Here is a 17,052-nt window from a genome sequence, read left to right on the forward strand (position 1 = left end):
GGCACTGTGGCTCCAGCCCAGCAGTCGGCCCCCGCTGGGCGCCGGGGTGGGCGGGAGTGACAATCCCTGGCTTGTGTGTGGGGGCCGAGGGAGCTCCTACTCACCCTTTCCTGTTTTCCTTTGAATGCTCTCCTCAGGTTGGGTGGGCTCAAAACACTTTCAAAAATTTTCCACCGCTCGGCTGTTTCCTCAGCTGTTCCGTCTCTCCTGTGTGGAGAGAAGTCAGCAGCACTGTGGGTGGAGGAGGGAAAACTGAGAGAAATATAGTACAGGGATTAGCCGTGTGGGCTGTGCAGAAAGAAGCTGTGTGCTGGATGACAAATCTGTGAGACTCAATACGCCGCCGAGGCGGTTGGGAGCGCGCTTCCTGCTCCCCGGCCCGGCCATGGCGGTGGGTGGAGAGACCCTCCCAGTCACTTCTCCTGGGAGCCCCCGCAGGGTGGGCTGGACCTGTGAGCTCCTGTTTCTCCTGCTTCCAGCTTTTGGGGTCACACGTGGTGGGGCAGGAACAGGATTGTCTGTCACAGCTGGGTGATCTAGCTGGGGACACCTGCCACTTTGTCCCTATGGAAGTAAGGCTGGATTTCCTCATGAACTCCATGCCTGATCAGGAGATGAAGAATCCCAGCATTTGAAAAAGAAAACAAAACACGTTTTTTACTCAGCTTTCAGCTGGACTGGTGATGACTGACCACACAGTCTAGGGCAAGTGATTGGACCTACTGCACAGTCTGTGGGTAAAGGAGACGGTCATTCCTACCCCAAGCTTGCTTCATAGGATGACAGGAGCACCACTGACATGATTGGGCCAAAATTCACCGAGTAATTAAGAGGTAATAGGATAACCTACCCCCCCCCTCCAACCTCCACCTCCACAAAAATTCTTGGCATTCAGCTTTTTCTAAATGAAATCTTTCTTCCCAAATGAATCTGATTTAGCTTTGATCATTTAAAATTCTATACACCTCCTGGTTGTATAGTAAAACCTCAGTCAATGGAAAACCAACTTCTTCTTTTACTTTTAACTTACGATCTGTCAGTTTTCAAAATGATTCCAATTGTTCACAATGAAAGACTCAGTCATACTAAAGCCACTAAAAACAACCCTGTAAGGCCAAGAGCCAGATAATGCAGGGGTAAGGAGATTGTATCACAAAGCACAGGTTAAGAACAATACCTCAATGGAACATGCAATTTAAATATGAACTTCCTGGCAGCTAAAGTGAAAACAGAAGAGAGAGCAAGAGGGAGAAAGAAAGAGATTACATAACTCATCTGTTTTAAAAAAGGAAGCACAACACTTAACTAAGAGAGACAATTCTATTTCTTGACATTCAGTTATAAGATGAATTTTTCATGTAGATCTTTATATAAGGGCTATTGAACAAGGTAATAGTGATTGTCTTTAAGAGCAGTTTTACAAAAGATGCAAAAGCATTTCCTATGTAACCATTTTTTAAACGGGCTCTGAAAGTGTGATTTAAATCGCCATTCTGTGCAGGTAGTTCTATGGGACCTCGGGTAATTGTCCACTTGTGTGACCTTGGCATGGTAAAGGAAAGCTTGGAGAATGCAGAAGAATGAATAGATGTGACTAGGTTCTTGGGATTCTCTGCCTGAAATGTAAATGGTATCATTCAAACTTTGGAGGGTAACTAACTACAGAGAAAACTAAACTCTAGGGTCCTTCTGCTGGAAAGATCTCTTTGATTGACTCTTTGATTTTGTGAGAGATTCTAATTATAGGAAAGCCTAAGTTCCATGGGTCACCAGGATTCTGCCTTCAAGTTATGTTTCTTACACTATTATGAACTAATAGTGACGTTTAGTTAACACTAAGTCGTATAATAAGACCCAGTTATCAAATGAAAAAAAAGGCCTGTTGAAAAATATTTATTTATTATGTTAAAAAAAGTCAGCATATAAATAATTTCCTTAATCCTGATTTAACCAAAAATTTTCATCTTAAACAAAAAATTCCGTGTTTATGGATAATTAAGATTTTATAAGTGGCTTCCAACAGCTGAAACTGTTTAGTTAGTTGTTCTTGTATTTCATGTTGCTTGTGTTCTCATAGATTTTTCTTCTTATTCCTGTTTCTCCTTCCCACCCCTTCTCACCCTGTGCTATCTTACAATTATGTTTTTCAAACCTAATAGATCATTAAAAACATAACAACAGCAACAACTGGGCTACTCGTTAGAGTTTAGATTCACAGGCCCCTCTTAAGGATTCCTATTCAGAAGGTCTAATATGCCCAGGCAGGTATGGGAAACACTACTTTACTAGCTGGTCCCCATAGAGCCCAGCGATGTGCTCTCTTCACAGTTCACAGTAAATGCTGCTGATTGACTGGCTGAGTGTTGGTGCTGCCAACCGTAAGAGCCCACTGTGTTTGTAAAAAGCAGTTCGTACTTAGCCATCTGTTTGCCCTGCAGTGACAGCACCATCCGCAGGCTGCTTCCAGGAGTCATGGCACTGCGTTTCTCCATGGTGTTTGTACACATGCCGCCCCCTCTTCCTGGAGGAAGTATGTGCAGGTCCAGGTATTGGACATGGCAGCGCAGCGGATCACCACTCCTCGTGGTGACCAGCCCTCAGCTCACCTTGAGCACGTGTACACCTTCCATCCAACACAAACTGCTGAATTATAAAATTCCTAGAGAAGTTACTTTATAGAATTCAAACTGATGTGCCTTTTGCAAACACATTTAACCAGCTTCTGAACTTGTAATATAGCTCTGAAAGTAAATTGTTTAATTAATTTCGGATAGATAATACATAAATATGGTACAAATTCAAAAGATACAAAAACGAATACAGTGAAAATTGTCTCCTTTCTATCTATACTTCATTTACTCATCTCTCCCCACCCCAGAGGCAATTACTGTTATCTGATGCATATATTTATCTTTTTTAGATAGTCTGTGCATATATAGCAGTTATATTTTTTCAACAAATGGTAGCATACTATATGTATTTCTTCCACCTTCTTTTTCTTTTTTTTATTATTTTTTATTTTATTACTATTGTTTTTTGTTTTTTTTTCCACCTTATTTTTCTTATTTAAAAATATTTCTTGATATCTCATGGCAATATGAATGGAACTGCATCAGTTTAAAAAAAAAGTCATTGTATTCTAAGAATATAATCAATTTATTTGACTAATTGAGAGGCACTTAAGTTGTTTCCATTATCACAAAGAGTATGGCAGGAAGAACCTTGGGCATATATCATTTCATACATGTGCAAGTATATCTGCAGGGTAAATTCCTAGAAGTATCATGACTGGTTAGAAAGTAAGAACATTTTGAGTTTTGATAGATATTACCAAATTGTCTCCGTAGACGCTGTAGCTGTTTACACTTAGGCAAGCAGCATGTAAAAGTGTTTGGTTCTCCATACTTTTGCCTATACAGGGTGTGATAAAACTTGATCTCTCACAGTTTGAGAAGTAGAAAATGGAATCTTATTATAGTTTAATTGTGCATTTCTGTTATTGGGTTGAACATCTTTTTGTATGTTTCAGAGCTATGTACTTCCTTTTTTATGAACTTTTCATTTCCTTTACCCATTTTTTTCCTATTAGAGTGTAGTATTTTTTCTTATTGATTTGTAGAAGTTCTTTGATTTTTAAAGGACATCAGTCTTCATCTGTGATATAAGCTGCAATTTTTTTTGCCATACATATTTTTTTTAATGTTAATACTAGTTAATACACACTTTCAAGAGGAAGTATGGAGTAGGGAATCCAACTTTATTTTTTCTAGTATGGCTATCCAGCTTTACCAGCATTTTCCTTTCTGATTTGAAATAGTTCCATTATTATGTATTTAAGAACTTATGTGTTCAGTGCTATTCCCAACCTTTATAAACTGTTCCACTGATCCATCTATTTATTCCCTGGTACCATGCACTCTATATTATTATAACTTTATACTTTTAGAAGTCATGTAGATTAGGTTGCCCTTTCATGACTCCTTTTTTTTTTTACTAGTTTATTTCTCACACGACTTTAGAGTCAGACTGTGTAGTCCCCTCTACTCCTCTGCCCCTGATAATTCGGTATTTGTAGAGATCATGTTAAGTTGACAGGTTAATTTAGGGAGCACTGCAATTTTTATGATTGTTGCATTTTCCTTTCCAAGAACTGATCTGCCTTTCCTTTTAGTCAAGTCTTTAGTGGGCTTTCCTTCATTATCATTTTCAAAAATAGTTTTCATATAAATCCTACACACTTTTGCTATGTTTGCCATTATTCTAAATAAGGTCTTTATTTTGCTTTATCTTCTATCTAGTTGTTATTGTATATGAAAGATTTCGATTTTTTTTTTTATTAGATTCACATCTAGCTATCTCACTAAATTCTGAGTTTTTCAGCTGAGTTTCTTCGGTTTTCTAGATAGTAGTCATGTTATCCACAAGTGATAATAATTTTACCTCCTACTCCTCAATTTTTTTTAACCTCATGTCTCTCTCTGATTTAATACAAATGCTTTTAGTATTTTCTCATAAGCATTAAGTCCCTAATGGTTTTCTACTTCATAAAGATCCTTTTCAATTCTCATGTGAAATATTCCTTGCCCCATCGTCTGTGGTTAGTCGTGGCAAACTTTTCAGTCATCCCCTGCAAAAACTAAAGAGTGAAAGGCTCAAACTAGAGAAGCCTTTGTTACACTGGGCAAACATTGGCCTTCTGGGGTCTTCCACTCATTTCCATCAGAAATAGCAAAAGACGGACCAGTCTCTTTAACATGGCAGCCCTTCAGACTTCTGAGGAGACAGTAGGTCTCCTTTGACTATTTCTCTCTGCCTTACAACACTGGAATTTAACAATATTCACATTCCCAGAACCTCTAATATAAAGCCTTCCCTTCCCACTGTACTATGGTGCTTGTAGAGAGGATCCCACACTTATGACCCAGAATGAAACACTTTGAGTCATATTTCTTATTGCGTTTTGGATTTTATTATTGGCTCTGAACTTCTAAAATCATCAGACTGGTCACATTGTTGATAAGACTGAAATCTCTTCTTATCTAAGCACCAATAACTCCCTGGGATTCCATGTGCTGTTTAATCAATTACCTCGATTTGGATATTCTGTGAATTTGAATTCTACTCCAGACTATGCAAAGCTCATTATAACCATGTGGATTCAGTTGCAATTATGACAAGTTTTTGGTTTTGAAATAAAAATATCATAATCTATGGAGAAGTGCCACTCTTCAGATTTCAAATTGCAAAATTTGTGAAGTTTTCATTTGGCTCAACAGTAGGGACAGCTGACATGAAGACTTTTGTGGCATTCAAGTGAGGTCAGACAGAATAAATAGACATAGGGTTGAACCGTTTGTATCTGAGCTTTTTTGCCTTCTTCTTGGTGTTTGAGCATATGATAGCAACTTATAAGCAATAAAACCCTACCATATTTCATGTTACTTTCATTTTCATGCCTGGTGCTTTTATAGATTCAGTGAGGGCATGGTGTATATTTGTCATGTCTACATGACCTGTTTGCACAGTGATCCCATATATTGGATTCTGTACCATGTAGACTTTTGTTCTTTAAATGACTAATAAGACATAGCATGTAATTGATTCTCTCTCTCTCTCTCTCTATATATATATATACACACACACACACACACACACACACATATAATTTCCTCCTTGGCAGACTTCATAAAATTTAAGAGCAAAACTTAACCCCAGAACAGTATCCTTGGCATTTAACAACTGCATTATCACAAAATGAAACCTGTATGTTCTATCCAATTTCTAGAGATGAAATTTCCTCACCTAGTCCTGTCAAGCAGGGGCAGGACCTGAGCATATGATAAGTGATCAATAAATATTTATTTAACGAGTAGATGAAGTCTGAAATTCAGTTCAGATCTGAGTGTGCTTATTGTGACAATAAGCTTGTTATAATTAATGTACACTGAAAACATATCTTCAGTCATCAGTTCAAACAAGATCAGCAATACATTCACCTCAGAATAATGATCTAGATACTAGTTTCGAATTGTATTTTTAGTCACAGAACCTGGTGTTTTGTTAATTAGTTGAAGCATAATTAGTTGTCAGTGGACATGTGGCTCAATTTCATCCATCCATTCTCCCCTGCATCTAAAGAGAGTACCCTCCAAGGGCCTGGTCAGGTGGTAGGTTCTGAAATAACAACCAATAAGGTTTGGGGAATTTACAGGGACCTTTTTCAGGAGCAAGTACTAAATAGCAAATACATAAATAGACCTAGGCTTCTCCCCTCTGTGGCCCCTCCTGCTGAGAAACACATGGAGTTTCCCTGCTTTTAAACACAGGGCTGCTCTGGTCGGGGAGGGATGGTTACTCTGTACAGATTTTCTGCTTTGAAAAAGTCTAAATTAATTTGTTTTCTGGATCAATGATACTTTTTCCTTTTCATGGTCCTTCATGGTATTCTCTAAGGTAGGTATTGAGAATGAAATAAATCAGCAGAAGGAGGAATAACCTGAAAAAGAAAATTGATCTGAGAATGAACAGGGGCCACTCTTTGATTCTAATGATTTTGTGGAACATTCATTAATAACAAAATAAACCCAAAGAAAATAAAAACAAACAAAGCAAGCAGTTAAAAAACAACAACAACTCTCTCCCTCTGAGAATGGATTTGAAGGCTATTGTACTATTGTTTTCAATGTCTAGTATCCAATGCACATCCAAGAGGGACAGGATTCTGATTCTGTAGCACTCAGATTAGAACTTCTTTTATTAGCAAGGAGCCTAACTTGTCCAGAGTCTCCCTAAATGGAGGCTAAAAGAAGAGCTTGTAAAACAAGATTGTATACTTTGTTTGTATAAATGTCCTAGGATATGATAATCACGCAGATTAATGAGAATGGAAAAAAGGCACAAAAATTATTCCAGCTCATTTCAAGTTCAGAACTCCATCTTCAAATCCAGCAAGTCCATTTAGCTTAAATGGTTGGGATGTTACAGTGTACTTGCCAGATCTAGTGCCATTCCAATATCATGACCAGTACTTTTCTTTCATTGTAAATGGGAGGTTTGGGAACAGCAACTTTGGGGATTTTATTTGGCAATTAGAATTCTCTTTTCTTGCCAGGATTAAGTTTGCTCTAAAGGATGCTGTCATCTTTAGAGATCCTCAGTTTCATCAACTTGGGTGGCTTTGACATGATGGCTATGTACAAAATCATCACTTTAAGTTTTCCACTATTCAGGATCTGTTAATGAGATAGTGTTTTTTTCCATTGTAGATTAGTTTAACATCATCTTAATCCACAAGTGCCCTCTTGGCCAGAATTTCATAAAGAAAACAACGTAAGCTTGGAGACTCATTAACCACAAAATTAGTCTATTTTCTGAATTAAAAAAAAAAAGTTTCGTTGGCTCTATTCCAAAGAGCATTCTGGAAGGCATAATATTAGACAAAAGTTGACCAAGGTAGAAATGATTTGATAAAGTAAACTTACTGGAAGATGGCCATTTTATAGAATCTGACTTGCTAACTCCATGGTCAGAAAAAGGGAAAAATAAATGATTTGTTAATAAAAGATGTTCGTGCACTGCAGGACTGAAATATGATGTATTGTTTAGCACGTAGCATTATATTTAAAATTATTATTTTCCTTTCACGTTTAGATCTTTCTCTGGGATTAAAGGACTCCAGCTGAAAGTTAATCTCCAACCTAATGACAATTACTTTTTCTACGTGAGAGCCATCAATGCATTTGGGACAAGTGAGCAGAGTGAAGCTGCCCTCATTTCCACCAGAGGTACTTCTTTTGCACACAGAGAACTACTTCCAAGTATTCCCATTCCTTCCCTCCCACCACCCAGAGAAGACATCCTAGAGGGCCACTTCTTAAGCTCCCAGTCTGCTGGCAATGCTAGGTTTTTGGCGTAGGGACCCAGGGTTGGCCAAAGGTCAAGGTGTTTCTTTTATTTTTCTGGTTTAAGACATTCTCAACCTTGGCTACCCATTAGCTATCAGTCAGGTGCTTAAAACATTTAAAAAAAAAGATGCTGGGGGTCCACTCCTGAAGATCCTGATTTAATTTACTGAGATATGGGATCTGACATGTTTTAAATCTCCTCAGATGATTCTTGTTTGGCTTACAATCTGCTATAGATGATGGGTATGTTTTGAGTCTGTGAGTGTGTGTGTGTGTGTGTGTGTGTGTGTGTGTGTGTTGGGAAGAGTGGGATGAAGATATTCTTGATACATGACACTGTGAACTCTATGAATAATCTTCCAGTCTTATTCTTCTAATTATTTTCCATGCCTAGCTCATGATTGGTGCCAATTTATGTTTGTTGAATGCATGAATGTATGAGTAACTCAAGAAAATGATAACTGTTCAAGGGCCTTTTGGGGAAAATACCCTGATGATGCCAATAAAAAATACTGGGCTGTTCTCAATTATTGTGAAAAGAAATGAGGAATGGAAAGGTGATCATTCTTTTATCTTATCCTAGACCCAAAGATTGAGGCAGAAACTTGAGGGTAGCCCATTAAGTGACTTGCTTAACCGGCCAAAAGTTGTGCGCGAGCCATGTGTGGTTAGGGACAGCGTGATGTTTGTAAAGAGAGAAAACAGGGGCACTGTCTGTCCAGAAGTGTGTTCCCTGCAGTCCCAGTGTGGTGCCTGTACCTTCCACTGTTAGAAGCACTTCTGGAGGTTACACCAGTGCGTCTTCACACTTGAACACACACGGGTCTCCCGAAGAACTTGTTAAAATAGAGATTGTAATTCAGGAGCCTGTTGGAAGGCCTGAGATTCTGCCTTTCTAACTAGTTTCCAGGTGAGGTAGGTGCTGGGTGGGGAGCATACTTCGTATAACAGAGTAGGCGCTAGATTTGGGCTGAGGGGGGTTTCACACATCTGTGATACCAGGCAAGGTGATGAGTCACTAGCTCATGAGTCCTGATCATGGATGGAATTTTGCCATGGACCTGAAAACACCCTGGGGGGTGGGGGGTGGGGATTTTGACGTCAGAAGCAAGGAGAGACTAAGATCTGAAAGGTGGGGCTTGGCCAGGGAGGTTGTGGTAACGTTATACTCCTGTTTTCTGATTGCAATAGGAACCAGATTTCTCTTGTTGAGGGAAACGGCTCATCCTGCTCTGCAGATTTCCTCAAATGGGACAGTGATCAGCTTCGCTGAGAGGAGACGGCTGACAGAGTGAGTAGAAGAAGGCACAGGAGGCCTCATGTGGCCGCACCCGCCCCATCCTTGGTTGGCGCACATGCTATGTGACAGCAAGCACGAATTGCAGAGTTCGGTTGTGGTTCGTTACTAAGGGGAAAGTGATGGAGATAGTTCAAGCATGGAGCAAGTGTCAATATTTTTATTGGAAATACAAGCACAGATGGTTTTGTTTAACACATAGACTGTTTTAAGGCGTTATCTCTGGTTCAGTGAAAAAAGAGCCTGGGTTCATTCTTCTATTATTTTCAACAGCAAATCAGATTTTGTATCAATCCACTTGAAAAGGAATAGAGGAGAATGACATTTTGTTGAGTTTCTGGAGCTGGCCACATGCAGGACTTTCAGGATCTTGCCCCCTCTCCCCCAGAGGCTCCCGCAAAAGGAAAGTGAAAGTGTTAGTCATTCAGTCCTGTCTGAACTTTGCAACCCCATGCACTGTAGCCCCCCAGGCTCCTCTGTCCATGGGATTCTCCAGGCAAGAACACTAGAGTGGGTTGCCATTTCCCTCTCGAGGGCTGACCCAGGCCTCAAACCCGGGTCTCCTGATTGCAGGCAAATTCTTTACAGTCTGAGCCACCAGGGAAGCCCCAGCAAAAGGAAGCAGCAAAGTCAAAAGAAGCCGGAAGCCGAGGGCACAGCATGGAGCGTGCTCTGCAGTTTGTCTGCAGTCACTCATGGTTGTTTTGAGGGTCCAAATGGAAGAAAATGAAAGCCTTTCGAAAATCATAACCCATCTGAAACACGCTCCTATAGGCACTAATGTGCCCGGGGTGGACTGCCAGCAAGCTCTCACTACTGCCCTGAGCCCACCAACGGCAACTCGCATTGTTTCCTTCTTAGGCTGCTATTCACCTGTCTGTGGCTCAGCTCAGGTGTTACCTGCTCCTGGAAATGGCCAAGCCTTCTCTGGGCTCTGGCACCCTTTGATCATGTCTACAAAAAGGTCTGAGCACCTTGGAATCGTTCATCAGCTATTCCATCTTGACTGGTCCTCAAGCAGCCCTGTCTTCCACATCTTTGAACCCCTAGAATCTATCCGAGGGTCCAGAACAGTGGAAGTGCTAAACATGTACCAATGAGTGATTTCAGGGGAAGAAAAAGATTTAAGAAATAGACTGAGTTTTTCTGTCTCTTTTGGATTTCTCAAAAAATCAAAGAGAAAAGTATATTGGAGGTTGGTTCATAGATGACTGATGAGAATAATTGTTCAGTTCAGTTGCTCAGTTGTGTCTGATTCTTTGCGATCCCATGGACTGCAGCACGCCAGGCTTCCCTGTCCATCACCAACTCCTGGAGCTTCCTCAAACTCATGTCTATTGAGTCTGTGATGCCATCCAACCATCTCATCCTCTGTCGTCCCCTTCTCCTCCCACCTTCAATCTTTCCCAGCATCAGGATCTTTTCCAATGAGTCAGTTCTTCACGTCAGGTGGCCAGAGTATTGGAGTTTCAGCTACAGCATCAGTTCTTCCATGAATATTCAGGACTGATTTCCTTTAGGATTGACTGGTTGGATCTCCTTGCAGCCCAAGGGACTCTCAAGAGTCTTCTCCAACACCACAGTTCAGAAGCATCAATTCTTTGGTACTCAGCTTTCTTTTTAGTCCAACTCTCACATCCATACATGACCACTGGAAAAAACCATAGCTTTGACTAGATGGACCTTTGTTGGCAAAGTAATGTCTCTGCTTTTTAATATGCTGTCTAGGTTGGTCATAGCTTTTCTTCCAAGAAGCAAGTGTCTTTTAATTTCATGGCTGCTAATAATAATAGATAATATCTGTAATGTATTTGATAGAATTTTGTTAATTATTAATCTGAAAATTAGCTCATACATATCAAGCAACCAGGTTTTGCTCCAGAGAGCAAGCGCCATTCAGTAGCCACCTCTCTGAAATGAGGTTGTTGGGTAAAGACATGAGAAAGTGAAATACATTCCCTGTGTAATCATTTTCTCACCTGTTATAGGAGCGCGGGAGATGCTGCTGACTGCATATTAATGCTGCTTAAATTAAAAATGCTTCCTTGCTGTCTTTGAGTCATTTCAAGGCAAAATTGAGCAATTCATGCAAACAAGGTCACCTATCAGCAGATGAAAGTGCTTTGGTTCACTTCACCATGACTGTTACAAATATAACTGAGTTGAGACAAAATGAGACCTTTCAGCAACCTCTTAGGCATACCTGCTACCATCTAAAGAGGCCCCAGTCCCCAAGACTGTTGACCGCAGGCCTCTCCAGAGCACGAACACCACACCACTTCACCTGCACTACCCTCTGCTCAGGCCTCCCCAGACGCCTGCTGTCCAGGAGCAGCACCTGGTTTGGTCTATGTGCCCAGGAAGGTCCTCAGACACGGGGACTCACGGTTAAAGGTTTTAGAGACTCCATTTTGTGTGAGTGCAAGTTTTGGGGAAAAAGACGTTCCAAGTCATACTCTCTTAGAATTCTCCCCTTGCCTCCTTTATATTTCCTCACTCCCTTTGAACGCGGCGCAAGCTGTCACTTCAGTCGTGTCCGACTCTTTGTGACCCTATGGACTGTAGCCCACCAGGCTCCCCTGTCCATGGGATTCTTCAGGCAAGAACACTGCAGTGGGTAGCCTTTCCCTTCTCCAGGGGATCTTTCTGACCCAGGGATTGAACCCGGGTCTCCTGTATCTCCTACATTGGCAGGTGGGTTCTTTGCCACTGGGGGCCATAGATTGGTGCCATTTCTTTTTATCCTATGCGTGTGTGTTCAGTCATTCAGTCATGTCTGATTCTTTGCAACCCTATGGACTACAGCCCGCCAGGCTCTTCTGTCCATGGAATTTCCAAGGCAAGAATACAGAGTGGGTTGCCATTTCCTTCTCCAGGGGTTCTTCCCGACCCAGGGATCAAACCCGAGTCTCCTGCATTTCTTGTGTTGGCAGACGGGTTCTTTACCACTGAACCACCTGGGAAGCCCTTCTTTTTTCTTTGGAAGCCCTCTTCTTTTTATCCTACCATTATTCTATTTTCTAGTTCCCAGTTCCTCTAAGAGATGCTATGTGTAATATATGTGTGTTGTGTGTGGCAGTAGAAATATGTTAAAAGCATGTTGAATGTTGGGGGAATTCTGTGGCCCTCAGGTCAAGGTCAAGGACAGCATGAGCAATGAATGTCTTTAGTCAAATTCCAGCAGTTTCCAAGGATAGAATCCTGCTTAAACTGCGGGTACGTTTATGAATGTCGATGTCTATGAAATAAAGGTTGTCAACTCCTGATCAACTTTGCCTGCAGAATCCCATCAGTGCTGGGTGAGGAGCTGCCTGCCTGTGGCCAGCACTACTGGGAAACCACCGTCACAGACTGCCCAGCTTACCGACTTGGCATCTGCTCCAGCTCAGCTGTGCAGGCTGGTACCCTGGGACAAGGAGAGACCTCGTGGTACATGCACTGCTCTGGGCCACAGAGGTAAGCTGGGGCCTGCCCCTCTTCACTTGAAGTGTCATGAGTCGACGTCTAGGCCGAGGGCTTCTGAGGGGCCTAGTAAGTAGCCTCTCACTTCCCTGCCCAAGTTCTGAGCCAACTGAGAAAGAAAAGAGTCAAGTATTGAGTTGGCCCGAAAGTTCATTCAGGTTTTTCTGTAAACAAACTTTTGGGCAAACTGATACATGGAGACCCAACTATTACTCTGATTACTGAGGAAGCCAGTTTTAGAGAATGTAGTTCATATGTGAGAGCAAAACTGTTTCTTATCTTGAATCCTCTTTAACAGACTTGAACCCACCCAAAGCCTTGGCCAGGCCGGCTTCCCATACTGCAGGACAGAGTAGGTTCCTGGAAAAGGGTGTGTGTCCCCTCAGGAAGCTCATAATGAAAAGTCAGGAAAGTGGGTGTGTGGCCAGGTTTTCCTTCGAAAACCACCCCAGGGTGGGGAGAAACCATAAGGGCAATGCTGAAAGGGCTCCTTCCACGGAGGAGTCAACAGGACTAAGGAAAAAGTGGATCCCAGCACCCCATCCCCACCACCGCCACTGGTCTATATTAGGGGTTGGCAAACTACAACCCACCGGCCAAATATGACCTGCAGATCTTTTTGTAAATAAAGTTTTATTGGAACACAGCCAAGTTCATCTGTTTACATATTGCCTATGGTTGCTTTCATGCTACAGTGGCAGAGTTGTCTAGTTATAACAGATACCGAATGGCCCCCAAAGCCCAAGATATTTACTGTCTGGCCCTTTACAGACAAAGCTGAGTAACCCGTGTTCTATATTATTAGTGTGACTGACCTGGGGTTCCTGGACTCTCTTTTGTTGTTGCTGTTTTTTAAAATCTTTATTTAATTTGTTGTTTTTGTTTTATGTTTTGGTTTTTTGACCATGAGGCATGTGGGATCCGAGCTCCCTGACCAGGGATCAGACCCACACCCTCTGCATTGGAAGGTGGAGTGGTAACCCCTGGACTACCCGGAAAGTCCCCTTAGACTCTTTAATCAATTTCCATTGATAAGAATCTAGATGACGAATTCAGGCAAGGCTTTATTGGACTCGCGCTGCAGCAGGAGCGAGCAAAGACAAGGAACGGGTCCCCTTGTTCCCTCCCTGAGGAGGGGTGAGCTGGCCCCTTAAATGGAATGAGGGTAAAGATGGATTGGTGGGTCAGGCTGGAGCAGTGGCTTAGGGGGTCTGCCCACCCCCTTGGCGGTGCCGTGTGCGTGTATCATGTACAGTTCCCTGCTTTTGCTCCCAGCACCTCAGAAGTGGCAGTTGAACTGGGGCCTTTTGTATCTTGCTCCTAATTTGCCCCAGCTGGGCGTACACGTGGTTAATTTTAGTTTCTTTGTATTCTGTTGCTCAAGGAGACATTTGTCCAGGTGCAGGTGCTGCAGTAAACGGCCCCAGGTTGTAGACTGTCTCATTAGTATTGTCTAATTGGTTGATATGAAAAAGCCACAAACCTGCGTTAGTCTCAGAGAGATAAGGCAAGCATGCTGTGAACTGAACATGTGCACAAGACGGTCTAATAACAGAGCATGAGACTGAGCCAGGAACCTAATTGGAGTCCTGGCTCCATTCTTGACTAGCGTCCTACTGGCTACTCACCAGAAGTTGGTTAATCCTGTGAGCAGATCTGTCTTGGTTAATCTGTGCCTCATTTGTCTTGCCAGGGGACAGTGACGCCTAGTCTGCTCCATTTGGGGGTTGTGAGGGTCACATGAAGTCAGGTACAAGGAAGAGCTTTGAAACTGTAAAGACTCAAATGTGAGGCATTATTCAAATGGAATGCTTAAAAAGGAAGCAGTGCTTGCAAGTTCCCAGAAAAAGGCCCACAGATTGGATTTTGCATATTTGTCGCTGCGCATCTCTCCCTGTATCCTACTTGACAGAGTTTGATTCCCTGACAAGGTTCATAAGGACACCATCTCTAAGAGCTGTTCAAAGTCACATTCCATCAAATCAGAGCAATTATGATTAATTGATGTTCAATGCTGTGCGATCCTTGAGGACCCATCCTCCGCCCAGAGTTGAAACATCATTCAAACCCAGAGTTTATGATTGGTAGACTTAGAGCTGGAACTAGGTATTGATTTCATGAAGATTTCCTTAGACAATTGAACCCTTACGAACCTAAAGGCAAGTCTCCAATAACAAAGTTCTAGACTCCAGAGAACAGAATTAATTTCATTCAGCAGCTTCAACAGCTCTGGTCTTTGGCTCTTGTCGCCCAGGGAAGGTTCTGTAGATTCTGGGGGAAGGGATGTGCCTGCCTGTGTGATCACAGCACAGAGGGGTCAGGTCTTAAGAGCCTCATTCCATTCCACACAGAGCACCTTCAGGTCACTGAGAGTGCTGCAATAGCAGACCCTCCTCTGTTTTTCCACTTTTCTGGCTTCATGATTTAAATGAAGCAATATTACTCTTGATTCTTCTTGCATCTACTGTAAGATGTCCCAGTGGGATACGAGAAATGAAGAGTCTAAGGAGAAATAATCAGTTGCATTTCTTCCTGTCTGTCCCTAACTTACTCCTCTAGTTCAAGGCTTCACTTCCTTTACCTGTTTCACCCAGAACTCCCAGGCCTGTGCTCTTTTTCTAGTCTCTAACCACTCCAAGTCATTCTGTCACCACTGGCAAATATTTCTAAAACATCGTTTGCATCATGTCCCTTCCTTTTCTGCTAAAAAAAAAAATCTACGAACATATACCGTGGTGTCAGCACTCTGGGACCACAGTGAAGGCGGGAAGCCCAGAAGAAGGTAACCAGGCTGGGGGACGGGAGTCCTGAGGGCAGCAGTCACCAGGGCGGAAAGGAGTCTGGGCTCATTCTGGGCCAGCAGGGAGATGCACCAGTTTGGGCCCCACAGGTAGGGACCCTCGCCCAGGCAGTTCCAGGGTCAGGCAGATGTCAAGAACCAGGCTTCCGAATGACCCCTGTCTGAACAGGAACAAGCAGTCCAAAGGATTGGGAGGGAGTCAGGCCACAGACAGACAGGCCTTCTTTCAAGCCGGAGTGCAGCTTGGAGAATGAAGTGATGTGGTCAATGGGAAATGGGGCAGAAGCAGGACAGGGTGGATTCCAAGCCCTGCAGAACTGGTGGGTCCAAAGCTCCATGGAATGTCTTTCCCTCCGTGACCCACATGGTAGCAACTTGCTCAGGACTGACCGGAGCTGGACCTGTGGGCCCTGGGGGTCTTCCCAGCAGGGTAGGGAAGTAGCTCAGATGGGCATTCAGAACCCTCTTGACCAGTCCTGTCCAGTCACACCTTCTGAAAAACTAGAAAAACGGTAGATGTGGCTATTGAGCACTTGGAATATGGTTAGCAAGACTGATGAACAGAATTTTGAATTTTACTTAATGCTAATGTAAGTGGCCACATGTGCCTCTTGGCTACTATATTAGACAGGGCAGGCCAATACAGAGCCTGGCCTCTGACTTACCTATCCAGGTAATACCCTCAAAGTCATTCACATGTCCCCTCCTAACTGGTCAAGCAGATGACATACAGGTTTATTCTGCCACCTTGTCATTGCCTCTGCTGCCCCCACAGCTTGGATCACCTCGCCCTTTCCCCCCATCCTGTCCTGACCTTTCTTTGGCTGAACGCACACCCATCTGCTCCCCAAGCCTTCTGTAAGAACGCCAGCTACACTGCTATTCCCCATCATTGCCACCCACAGCCTCTGTGCTTTACACGTTCTAAAATTTCATAGTGTTCGGCCATATTTCACATTGGCAAGGCACTGAAAAGGTCCTTTATCATTGTGGAAATCTCACTTACCTTCCATTCCCGTAAACCTCTGCCCTTTTGAATGAACTTCGTTCCGCAAGGAAGTTGCCAACTTGCCATTCCCTGCGCTCAAGCTTCTAGGTGTTTAAGAGAGACGCAGCAAGTCTTCAAGGTCCTTCTCTGCCTCACCAGAGGTACGCAGGCTCTATGGCCCCAGTCTGTCCAGTGTCGCTCTCGCCCTCAGGCCTGTCATATCCACAGACCACTCACCTGTCCCTCAGCTCTTCTCTTCTCCTGCTTTCAGGGCCCCACCCTCTGTTTCTAAGATCGCCAGGAGGAAGCTCCCACCTTATGTTACTCTTTTGCACAGAGCAGTCTCACTTTTTCTGTTCAGCGATTTCTCCCTCCCAACCTGTCCTTGAAGCTTTCCTTTTACAACCAAACCAGGTCCATGAAATGTGTCAGAAAACATTTTCCCCATCTGTGCCCGCAGCTGGAGTCTGAGCCCCAGCCTGTGCTAAAGTCATAAACAGTTTTTCCTTCTAGTTCAGTAGAGTACGGGTTTCCTCGAAGGCAAGGACAGTATGCTGTGGTCCTTCACATCCCCCAGAGGTGCAGAGGTCTAACAAACTGT

The 17,052-nt window shown here is 43.0% G+C and overlaps 1 protein-coding gene across 1 annotated transcript in view; it reads left to right on the forward strand.

Annotated features, from left to right (window-relative positions):
* The window catches only part of CMYA5 (cardiomyopathy associated 5), a 97,896-nt gene that overhangs the window by 79,295 nt on the left and 1,549 nt on the right, over positions 1–17,052 (forward strand). Inside the window, exons 10-12 of the mRNA XM_070468607.1 lie at positions 7,651–7,784; positions 9,096–9,195; positions 12,484–12,657. Coding sequence (XP_070324708.1) covers positions 7,651–7,784; positions 9,096–9,195; positions 12,484–12,657 — 408 coding nt within the window. The remainder of the gene's footprint in view (positions 1–7,650; positions 7,785–9,095; positions 9,196–12,483; positions 12,658–17,052) is intronic.

This window comes from Odocoileus virginianus, chromosome 6 (assembly GCF_023699985.2).
Source record: "Odocoileus virginianus isolate 20LAN1187 ecotype Illinois chromosome 6, Ovbor_1.2, whole genome shotgun sequence".
Taxonomy (NCBI): domain Eukaryota; kingdom Metazoa; phylum Chordata; class Mammalia; order Artiodactyla; family Cervidae; genus Odocoileus; species Odocoileus virginianus.